At 42.9% G+C, this 12,360-nt stretch overlaps 2 protein-coding genes across 2 annotated transcripts in view; one reads left to right on the forward strand and one right to left on the reverse strand.

Annotated features, from left to right (window-relative positions):
• The window catches only part of ankmy2a (ankyrin repeat and MYND domain containing 2a), a 32,066-nt gene extending 24,437 nt beyond the window's left edge, over positions 1 to 7,629 (reverse strand). The window contains exons 1-4 of the mRNA XM_083635617.1: positions 7,470 to 7,629; positions 6,892 to 6,956; positions 5,726 to 5,864; positions 5,509 to 5,607 (exon numbers count right to left, since the gene is read on the reverse strand). Coding sequence (XP_083491743.1) covers positions 5,509 to 5,607; positions 5,726 to 5,864; positions 6,892 to 6,956; positions 7,470 to 7,536 — 370 coding nt within the window. The 5' untranslated portion in view covers positions 7,537 to 7,629. The remainder of the gene's footprint in view (positions 1 to 5,508; positions 5,608 to 5,725; positions 5,865 to 6,891; positions 6,957 to 7,469) is intronic.
• A 1,331-nt stretch (positions 7,630 to 8,960) lies between these two features.
• pkdc (protein kinase-like domain containing) lies at positions 8,961 to 10,600 on the forward strand (the record flags this gene model as incomplete). The annotated part of the gene is made up of 2 exons (XM_083632537.1): positions 8,961 to 9,331; positions 10,003 to 10,600. The coding sequence occupies 2 exons, from the start codon at positions 8,961 to 8,963 to the stop codon at positions 10,598 to 10,600; spliced, it is 969 nt and encodes a 322-aa protein (XP_083488663.1).
• Between the last annotated feature and the right edge of the window lie 1,760 nt (positions 10,601 to 12,360).

Here is a 12,360-nt window from a genome sequence, read left to right on the forward strand (position 1 = left end):
GGTTCAGCTCGACTTTAATCGCATTGTGATTAACGCGTTAACGCTGACAGCCATACTAACTAACTATCCGGTGTGCACAACATTGTCAGACTAAACTCCGGCTGACACCCAAAAACTTACAATCCACTACAGAAAAATGTACCGTAAATTTCGGACTATAAGCCGCGGCTTTTTCCCCGTTTTTTGGCCCCTGCGGCTTATATAACGGTGCGGCTTATCTATGGATTTTTTCAGCAAACGGCCACTCGGTGACCTCCAAAATCGATGGATTTTACAGGTTACACAGCTTCATCTGCACATTTTATGTGCATTGCTTTGCTGCTTGTTTTTTCGATTATTTTTTTGTAAAGCACCTTGAATTGCCTTTGTGTATGAAAGGTGCTATATAAATAAAATTTGACTTGACTTGACTTGACATCATTTGGCGGAAATCAACCGGCATCACGGTGAACATGGCGCTCAGCTAGACAGCTGCTACACCAGACCAAACAATATGTTTTAGCGATCTGATCTAAAATGAATAAGGTGACCAGAACCAACTGAATAACTTTAAAGAGTGGGGCGAATGTCTGCTGGAAGAAGCACAAGACTGAAAACCAGTAAGCAGAAAGAAAAGAGACGAAGCAATCACCGCCATGAATGAGGAAATGACTCACCTGCTGGAGGCTGGAGATACACGGCTTGGGCTTAACTTTTACTCCGTGAAACACTATCGATTAAGTCCGACATCGCTCAGAGGTTTTGAGCAGCTTGAAAACAAGTTTGAAAACGTGCAGAAGTCCATCCACTCACTCACTAAAGAAAATAAGGCAACCGTGAACAGAGTTTCTAATGCGGAAAAGCGCATCAGCGCACTGGAGGACAAAAACAACACAGTGAGTCCGAAAATGGATAAAATGCAAAAACAAATCGAAACCCTGCACACGCAGGTTGATGACTTAATCAGCAGGAGTAAAAGAAATAACATTCGCCTGATCAATGTAAAAGAGGAGCTGAGATTGGTGACATGGACGCTTTCCTTGGCAAAATCCTGTGTTACATCCTGGACCTGAAGGAAGGCGAGAAACCACAGTGGACAGGGCACACCGGGCGCCTCGGCCACGTCCAGACCCCGGCCTGACACCGAGGGCCATCTTCATCCGCCTACTCCGCTGGCCCGACCGTCAACTCATCCTCCAGGGATGAGCGCGTACCCAGAAGGGTACGCGCTTTTTCGTCCGGCAGGACCTCTCCGCGTTGGTGCAACAGAAACGCGCAACATACAACAGCATCATCGAAAAGGTTAAAGTCAATGGATATCGCTTTGGCGTACTGTACCCAGCGAGACTCGTCATAACCATTGATGGACAGCGGCGGAACAAGAGCTCAAAGTGAAACTGCCGAATATCTTTTGAGTTGGACTGGTCAATAGTACTGTGAGTAACTAAAATAAAAAAATAAAAAACGGAATTCTCTCTTCTTTAGCACTCTTTCTAACTATAAATCCACTTCTGTTTTAATTTCCTCTCTTGCCCTCTTTTCACCACACCGCGGACACTGTGTGCACTGTAAAAAAAAAAAAACACAGGTGGTGTTGTGTTATGTTGTTTTGTTGAAATGTTAATAAATGGGAGCTTCCTCAAACAGCCATCTCTTTCCCGACAATCCCCTCTGTGCACGAACCCTTACATATGGTAATTAAACATTAAAACACAATATAAAAAAAAAAATAATAATAAAAAAAAAAAAACATTAAACACCCGCGGCTTATAGTCCGGTGCGGCTTATATATGTAACAAACAGGCAATTTTGCTGCTGCGGCTTATACTCCGGTGCGCCTTATAGTCCGGAAATTACGGTATATTGTTTGTTTATTAACTGGCCCCTGGCCTTCTATCATTTCACGAAAGTGGCCCCCGGGCAAAGCAAGTTGAGTACCCCTGCCCTAAAGTCAAAAATCAGTTTTTCTTCATGTTCCTTCAGTTGGATGTCTGAGCTTCACTGTGCAAAATGATGTGCAGAGTTTGACACTAGACGGCTGTTTCCACAATTGTCTGCTGAACGTGGAAATTCCTACGAATTCCGCTAAGAAGAGTGAGACGCGCGGCCCAGCACGTAACAGGATGTGAGCTGCCAGAACTGCAGGAACTGTATAATCAGCGGTGCCTCAGGAGGTCCCTGAAGATCATCAAAGACGCAAACCATCCCCACAACAGCCTGTTCTCCCTGCTACCCTCAGGGAGGAGATACAGGGTCCCAAAAGCACGCACAAATCGCTTGAGGGACAGTTTCTTCCCGCAGGCCACGACTCCTTAACATACACAAATAGTGTAGTAGCTATACTGTACCGTACTGTAGATGCTACCATTACCTACGTATGTCTAATGTTTAATTGTATGTTTAATTAGGTATATGCATAGATTGTATAATAGAACTGGATAATGTCAGCGTGACGTCACCCATTGGGTTTTGATAGCAGAAAATGAGGCTTGAATCTCCCGCTTCCTGCTCATCGTTGATTGGTTGAATGGATTAACTTTACACGGAAGTACGGGGAGAGAGGGCTGTTAAACACTAGTAGAAGAAGAAGAAGGAGGAGGGGGCGGCTGCCCCTAGCGGCTGCCGGGGGAGTTTCCGAATTTGTCTCACAGGCTTGAACGACTGCCATCTTGTTGTTCGCTTCTGTTTGCTAGCTTGCTCGCTGGCTGGCTGGTTGCAGTGGTGAAATGGTCCAGGACAACAAATATAATAACTTTTAGTCCGAAGGTATGGGCGAGTAGGAGTCCAGCCAGCCGACCACCGTCTTGTCCGGGGCCTGGCCAAGAGACCATGCTGTGGTGTGATCCTGGTGCATTGTGCCTGGTGTGAGTCTCCAGCCTGCTAGCTGCTGCTAAGCCTCCACAAGGTAAACTGCTATTATACTTATCTCTGGGCAAACTCTAAAATGTATAACTGAGGTGGATTTGGTCGCGCACTTGGTGCTCTGCTATGTTGGACTCGTTGGACTGTTTGAGTGATGCTCATGTTTGTAAGCTAACGCTAGCTCGATTAGCATCGTGTGCTAACGTGTGAGCACCGTTATAGCCTACTTTAACTGAAATTTGGTGGCGTTATGTTATAGCGATTAATATAACACGGTGTCGTTTGTTTCTTCAAGGGATGGCCGTCGGAGTACCATGGTGGAGCAGGAACAGCACAACAGAACAGAGGCACATTGTCCCTTGGTCAAATTATTTGTGAAAATGAATGCTACGTTTTGATTCCCATGTGCATATTACTGTGAGAATATTGCTGATCATCAGTTGTTCAACCTAAGATATTGCAATAACATAAGCTAAATGCTGACAGATTTGAGACTTTTGATATATTTACTTTGAACCATTTGGTATGTATCTGCCAGTGTGTTTTTGTCAATAAACATTGCCAACAAAGAACCTTGTTGTGTAGGCTATGTGCTAATTAAATCATGTACCCGAATGTACCGCAAATCTCATAGAACAAGCCCATTATAGTTGTCTGGTCAGAGCAGGCAGGTTGTTAATAAGATGTGATATAAAGATATTTGATGTCGAGTGAACCAGCTTCGACCAAATGACCAGGAAGAAGAATGAAGATGGAGAACCAACCGACTGCTTCAAATCAACGAATGATTTATATTTATTGAAATATGGTTAGCTGTAACAATTCGACATAAACAAAGGCTACACCATGCAACATATATTTTGATATCATTCAAACTTAAAGAATGGTTAATTTTCCACCATGGTAGGCTGTACTGCTGTGAAATGGTTACCTATATTTGTATCAAGTGTTGCTTGGTAGATTATCTATATATGCCTAATTTACCAGTAGACATATTAGTGCAAGACCTTAGGCTATGTTGAGTTCTATCGATCTGATAAAGTATGTTTTAAAATAAGGATAACAAATTGCTGAGCTTGGCGGATGCCTCAAGACAAGTATGTATCATTTTTAAATGTCCAATACCATACAGAAAAGCAAATTGAACAAACGACCAACAGCATTCATGTCTGCAAAAACTTGTGATGTTATGTCACGTTGACATATAACCTTATGACGCTTACTGTATAACATGGACAGACCATTTAACGTTAGGCTACTTTACATACCGTTAGATAACGTTAAATGGTCCGCCATGTTATGAGCGTCACGTTACATGTATGCCATCTATACAGTTACGTGTGTCTACTAACATTATTAAAATATAAAGTAGCGCTATTTTCTGATAATTTGCTAAAGTATGACTTGCTATCTGCTAGCCATACTAGCCTTGTTTTGCTAGGTTTTCTTATTCGTGTACTTTCCGCAGACTAGATGCCTTTGCGGCACATTGCTGCCTCTAACGGGCGGAAGTATTACTGTTTCCCAATATCCAAAGTATATCGCCTATTTTCCTCGGAATGGGGCTATAATTAAAAAAACTGGGGCCTTGAGAGCATGAAAAATACTTGAAATTGTTTTTTCAGACCATAAACTCATTTGTAAAGTGTTTATTTAAGACAGAGACCGAGAGAGAAGTTGGCTCGTTTCACATAGAGTTGAATGGACGTTCAGGGATGATGTTACACAAGCTGCGCCCCCCACTGGCCATTTGAGAGTATGGCAACTTCCGCATTGGCCTCAAAAAGAGACTGGCTGTAATGGGGACTGGGTATATGCTATTTGCACCTGTGCAAACAGAACGTCGACTATGTTTAAGTATGTCTAAAGTATGCACATGCCATGTGCACCTATGTGCAGTGAATATGCCACTGTCTCTGACTTGTCTTATCACTCTACTGCCTTATTGCTTGTTGTGTCTCTTGTTGTTTTCCTGCACTCATATGCCCTGTTATATTTTGTACTATGTTGTAAACGGAGTCCACAGCACAAGAATTTCACATGTGATACTTGTACTACGGAGTGACAATAAAAATCTTGAATCTTGAATCATATACTGCAGATCGGTCAGGAACACTTGTCGTCACTTTATCACTAGTGAGAATGTGTTGAAAGCCCGTGTTGCATGGTGTGATTGGCTAGTTATGTTCTCAATGACCCTGATTGGTTGCTTTGGATTTTTAAATGAGGGAGAAGGAGGGAAAGTCATTTTAAGGGGGCGGCTGTGGCTCAGGAGGTAGATCGTGTCATCCACCAACCATAAGGTCAGTGGTTCGATCCCCGGCTCCTCCAGTACGCATGTCGAAGTGTCCTTGGGCAAGACACTGAACCCCAAATTGCTCCCGATGGCTGGGCCAGCACAGCAGCTTGCCGCCTTCGGTGTGTGAATGGGTGAATGTAGGCACATTGTAAAGCGCTTTGGATAAAAGCGCTATATAAATGTAGTCCATTTTAAGGATTTTAACAAGATAATTTAACCTTTTTTGTGGGGAAAAACCATCAGACACAAATTATTATTCAAAGTAGAGTATATTATACACATCTTGAAACATGACTTTAGGGGGTCTTTAAATCTGAACTACACTGAAGTGCACTGGACGTGTGCACATTACTTACATACCTACCTACCTACAAAAGCAGCCATCTGAGCGGCCGTCCTCCCAACAGAGTTTACCACGTCCGTCTCTGCCCCCGCATCCAACATCATCCACGTGATCTCAGTCTTCCCTACAGGCACAGAGGGGAGAGGAGTCACAACACATGGACTGTTCACAATGAGGAGGGTTTCTATTATCTCACAATTACCATCAGTATGAACATTTCACCTGTCGGACGAACACTGTACCTGATAAGCCGGCAAACATCAGTGCTGTGTATCCGTGCTCATGTTCATTGCAGTTCACATCTGCTCCGTGTTGCAGGAGCAGTTTGCACATGTCTGCCTTTCCCTTGTATGCAGCGTGCATGAGAGGAGTCATCCCATACTGTGCAGGAGACAAAGAGTTTGACAGACTGTACACTTCACGTGGACCACTGCATTTACAGACTGTACACTTCACGTGGACCACTGCATTTACAGACTGTACACTTCACGTGGACCACTGCATTTCTATTCAAGCAAAATGCACAAGCTGAAGATTACTGAAGATATGAGCGACACAATTCAAAGCTCACACAGTTGTCTAGGCAGTGATTCTCAACCTTAGGGTCGCAATGTAATGGGGGGGCACGAGAAGATTTTTCAAAATTAATTATGTCTATCCACCCCCCCCCCCCCTCTCATTTTTGCTTTGGCTCCAGACCTTGAAAGCCACGCCCACTCCACAGTTGTGGATTTGGCTCTTCTTGGTCTGGCATCGCCATGTGCAAACGCCTTTTCTCCAGTTGGAAATCTAGTCACGGGCGCTGATTGGCTAACGCTGTTGTCAGTCATGCACAACAGAAACAGACACAGCTGTGGCGAAAGCAGAACTTTCGGCCGACTTTGGCTGCTTAACGTGGAAAATCTGCAAGCATTAGCTAGCTATGTTAACTGTCACCATCGTTTGATGTGATGCTCTCCCTCATACAAAGAGGGAGAGAGAGAACAGAACATGTTGAAGTTATAAGGTATTGAAAAGACATAGCCTCAATTAATGACTTAAACTATTGTTTCTATCCCAGCGGAGGCACAACAAAACCATATGCTATATCCACATGCTTTTCGCACACCTGATTGTGACAGGTGGGCACAATGGACTGACACGACTGCACATAAAGCACTTCAGTCTTGACTACCAAGCCCCTGCTTGTCCCACACATATGTTATGGATCAAAGGGAGAAGCATATTGGCAAATCCTTGCATGTTATTCCTGTTACAAAATTAACATTCTGGATTCATGGAATCCACCAAACAAGACATGATAAGACTAACTGGAAATGCTAGAACGCATCCTGAAATGTGGATTACACAAGGAGAGAAAAAATAATGGTTTATTACTCTGTTCTTCTAGTCAATAATGATGTGTTACCTCATCCAAACAGTTGACTCGAACATCTTTACAACCCAGGAGTCTTGACGCCTCTTGAACATTTCCTAAGAGTATAAAACATATTATTGTATTCAGGCAATGTCAGCACTATAGTGTAAGATGATCTATGACTATGAGTTAAAAAAAAAAAACACGTAGTAGATTATATTAGCCCACCTTCGACCACTATAACGTCCCACCACACCACACACTCATCTTTACAGTATGAATGAATAAACTGCACTATTTACACTACACTCGACACATTCTGTAAACTACTGCTTAGTGAAACACAAGAGAACATTTCATGCGTGACTATATCTTAACGTTAGGTGAGGTGGGCAGGTGTTCAAAAAATAGCATAATAATCAGAAATGCTAACGTACATAATACTCCTCGGACGCTACAATATTTAGCCATGTTTTAGCTCTCCTTGCAAACACACTATCGTTAACCTTCAAGTTGATAACGTTACTTTTATAGACTACTACTTTTATAGTCTTATAACTTAGTCAAAACGCTGCTAACACATCAAACCTCAGCTAGCTGCATCTCCGGGATTAGCCGAAGAGGCTTACCTGCAGTGATAACCTGAAACAACTCCTTTTCGGTGGAGGACTGGTCACCCTTCTTTGGAGCAGACATGTCTGTGTTGGGTGGGTGATATGGTGAAGGCAGACTATAACGTTAACAACACATCTAACATGTAGTTAGCGTTAGTTAACTCATGAAACGTTTTTTTTTTGTTTTGGAAATCTGACTGTCTCTGCCTTGAGCATGAAGGCTTGCCTGTCAGTCGGACTGAACCACCACGAACAGTTAAGAGGGGCCACTGAGTTATAGCCAAAAGACTTAAACTAATAATACCGTCAGCTCGAATCTGTTTAACCATTTACAATGTAAACAATACAAAAATATAATTTACAATAAATACATTATAATGAAATACATTATAATATATATATTAAAATGATCGCAATTGCAGAATAACAACGGATCGTCACCCCCTGATCTTTCAGTTCCAGTGTTCCACGGAAGTCTAAAGTCCATGTGTGCGATGATGACCATGGCGATGACAGACCCCCAGCTACACTGCTACAGTAAATTAACTGTCATTAAACTGGATTACATGCATTAGTAGTACATCATGCAAACTATTAATTGAAATTGTAGCATAGTGTTAAGAGAGAGCAGCTGAATCCAAAACTCTGTGTGCCCTCCAGTCCAGCAGGGGGCAGCGCTGCTCCAGTATGTCATGCCTGTGGCTGCTGTGTATGCTGTAAACACCACAGATGAACTTGCACAGTGCACACACACATGAAAACTTCCTGTTGCCTTTTAGTCGGATTTCACATCTCTGTGCATCTCTGGGACTCAAAAGGTAGCTAACAGTACATGCTTTCTGTTTGAAGTCTTTTCTTTTATTGGCCTAAATCTTGTTTGTCATTAAGTCCTTGGAATGTCTCTGTGTGAAAGATCGTGGTAGAGAATAATGAAAGTGCCATGGATGGATGACTTCATTTCCCTGCTTTTAAACATATGATCCAGGACTGCCTGAGGCCATTCTGAGAATGCACGGTAGTTCCTGCAGTGCAGTGTGAATGTGAAAGTTTCCCAGCTCTGAGGAAACAGAACGTGAATTGAGCATGTGCAGGAATTACAGGAAACATTAAATTCCACTTCTAAGACTGTTAAAAGACAGCAAAACAAATAAAGAAACATTCAGCCATAATGTGTGTTATAAAGATATTTCATTGGCATCGTTCTTATTCCTCTTTTACTATTTTACATCTTGTTTTTATTTTATTTCTCCTTTTATCCCTGTCTAATTCTCTTATTTGCATGCTTCTTACTTCAACTTTTATGTTTGACAATTTTGTTTTTATCTCATGTTGTGAATCACTTTGCAATATTATTTTGAAAAGTGCTATAAATAAAATAATAGCCTAATAATGTTGCATTAAATACATATGAAAGGAACCTTTAACATTTTTAGGATATTTAACTACAATCCTGCTTCCTGTAGGTTTTTTTTAAATTCAGCTGAATTAGAATTGATGACATCAGAAATGAAGCCGGAGTACCAGGAGCTGGTCCTGCAGGCGTGCGGAGCATCTTCCCTCCATGTCGGTGCCCAGATCCAGGCTCTGTGGAGTGGATACGGGGAGATCATCCGGCTGCATCTGGAGGGCGGAGACCGGCCCTCCGTGGTCCTCAAACACGTCAGGTTTCCAGAGGAGAAGAAGCATCCTGGAGGCTGGAACACAGACCACTCCCACAGGCGCAAAGTCCGGTCCTACCAGGTGGAGACACACTGGTACCAGAACTACTCCACCAATCAGAGCTGCCGCACGCCGGCCTGCCTGGCCGCACGCTCATATGGAGACGAGATGGTGATCGTACTGGAGGACCTGGATGCTGTTGGCTTTGACCAGAGAAGGTAAATGCACAGAGTACATTTGTTTAAAAAAAAAAAGTAGATTGTCATTTTCAGTCTTAAAGGAGAATTTCTGTTTTTTACAGCCTGGACCTTATTTCCAGCTTAAATATGATTTTTAAGTCACCAACTTCGGTTTGATTAGCATCAGCAGAAACGATAATCGGTTTTGAACTGCAACCTGAAAATAAGGAAAACGGGGCATGTGAAATGCCTCATATGCTTATTATATCATAGAGAGCACGAGAATAAGAGCGATCTAACGTACGAATAGACACTCTGTTATTTTTTCCATCCAGAGAGGCTATTAACCTACCGGAGTGTCTCCTGGCCAATCCAGGAGGCTTGGCAATACTATTTGGACCGTTTGATTTGTGGCTGTGTGAACGCAAATGAACCAAGGCACAAATGCAACAATTGTATCAATTAAGCCCCTGAATCGGAAAACAAAGCAAACGACCTAGAGGTGTGAATACACCCTAGGGCAGACAGTGAAAACACTAGATTTTTTTGGTAGATATAATGCATCTTACAGCCCTTGCATTAACTGAATTGAAAATGATTGAAAACCTGCTACTGGCCAGACTGCGTAAATGTTTTTACTCCATGTTCTCTAGGTGTTAAGGCGTCGAGCTGGCTGCCAGATAAATAAAGCTATTTGTTTATCTTTGCAGGACCAGTGTGAAGGACAGAGAGATACGGGCTTGCCTCAGCTGGCTTGCCCACTTCCATGCCCTCTTCTTGGGCACGGCGCCGGACGGCCTGTGGCCCGTCGGCACCTACTGGCACTTAGAGACCCGGCCGGATGAGCTGGAGGCCATGGACGATGCCCGGCTCAAAGCGGCCGCTGGCGACATCGACAGGACACTGAACGAATGCCGCTTCCAGACCATAGTGCATGGAGACGCCAAGTTAGCCAACTTCTGCTTCTCCCAGAGCGGGCAGGACGTGGCAGCCGTGGACTTCCAGTACGTGGGTGGTGGCTGCGGAATGAAAGATGTTATTTATTTCTTAGGAAGCTGCATGGAGGAGATGGAGTGTGAGAAGAGGGTGCCGACCTTACTGGACTTCTATTTCGCTGAACTGAAGTCGTCCGTGAAGAAAGAGGTGGATTTTGCTTCTCTGGAGACGGAGTGGAGGGATATGTTTGCGTTCGCCTGGACGGACTTCCATCGTTTCCTGCTGGGATGGATGCCGGGACATTGGAAGATCAACCGCTACAGCAAGCAGCTGACCAAAGAAGTACTGAGGAAGTTGAAACTGGACAAATGAATCAGACTTATTCTCCTTTTACTCCACACCAACTGTGACAGGGCATTGCTGAGAAGCGGTAGGCATGCTTATCAGACTTTTTCTGGATGAATACAAGGAAAAGAAACAATCTGCTCAGGCATGTTTTGGCTCTTGAATGTCCTGCAGCTTTCTGGTCAGGAAAAACCTTTTTGAATATAGCCTACAGGGTTGCCACAGGTCTGGAAAGTGCTTGAATTTAACAAATAAAAAATAAATAAAAAAAAGTACTTGAAAGTGCTTGGATTTATGAAGAGGTCTTTAAAAGTGCTTGGATTTAGCCTACTGGAATCTCTGAGTGTGAGCCTCGTGCACTCAGTCTCCGTCATCTCAAAATTGCTGGTCCAAACTTGATGCACTTTCTTCCTATCACTCCGCTCTGCGCTGTCATTGCTGGTTAAGATTGCTTTGAGTTTATGTTAAGTGTTAAGGATTTTCCGATGTGTAAGGGAGGAATGGAAACACATTTGCATTAGAGGACTTACGAGACTGGTATTATGTGAACATCTCTGTGAATTATTGGCCCGTAATTTTGGAGAGAGAACAATGCCCTTGAAAAGTGCTTGAAATCTATTACAAAAGAGTAACCCTGAATATAAATGCTGGGTCTATGTGAACTTATCTCCCTTTACACACCCATACATTTTCATTAATGAATGTCAAAGTTGCCTTTCATAACTCATATTTAACATTTTCATGGTACTATAGGTTTATGTTGTAAACTGAGATCAAATATAATTTGCTTGACTGATGGGAGTTTAAAAAAATCGGTATATGGAGCTAAACTAGCCTAATTTCAGTTTACACACAACTCTTTCTGGAAAAGTGCTTTCACATCGCTGACTCCAGTGTTACGGACATATACTCTTCATAGTAAATAGCCTATAGTACACTGATGTAGGACAAAGTGATATGAAGATGGGGTGTTTTGAAGGGACACTGCATAATTTAAAGACTTTCTGTGATGTGGTTCACCACTAAATCACTTGGTTAATGTTTTACAATAGACCCTTCTCACGGGGGCCATTTTGTGTCGAGAAGCCAGGGTAAACACAGGTGCAAGCAAAACACTAATGAGGGTTTCCAAATCCCAATCATGGAAGTTGGAAACCCTCATTAGTGTTTTGCTTGCACCTGTGTTTACCCTGGCTTCTCGACACAAAATGGCCCCCGTGAGAAGGGTCTATTTGACAAAGGACATTTTATTTCATTCATTTATTTCAGCTTTATCACCAGATGCTGGTGACCGGTCTTCATAAAATGCATAGCTGTAGCTAGTCATGCCCAATAAATGTATTTTTTCAAGACAAAACTGCACATTTAAGAGTGAACTTTATCTTGTGATATACCTACCACACCTGTGCGGCGGATGATGGATTATCTTGGCAAAGGAGAAGTGCTGCACTGACAGATTCAAACAAAACTGAACAAAATTTGCCTTTTGTATGCATAGAAAAGGTATTTTATTTCAACTTGTGGGGGTAAATGGTAATCAAAACAAGTGTTGCATTTATATTTTTGTTCAGGATATTTTGATCAGCAGAAACACCTGCTGACCTCTGACTCCTCTGGTCTGCCGCTGCACCGATACATCTGCAGAGAAATGTCCAAAACATTTGAATTGATCATCTGCTGTGCCGACAATCTGTTTGTGTCCAGCGTGTTTTATTGTCCACAGTCCACGTGCTCCTCAGGTCTTCGTGGCTCTGGACCTCTTCACAGGCGGCTCTGGAGCTGCAGGA

Source organism: Poromitra crassiceps (assembly GCF_964638095.1).
Source record: "Poromitra crassiceps genome assembly, chromosome: 1".
Classification (NCBI taxonomy): domain Eukaryota; kingdom Metazoa; phylum Chordata; class Actinopteri; order Beryciformes; family Melamphaidae; genus Poromitra; species Poromitra crassiceps.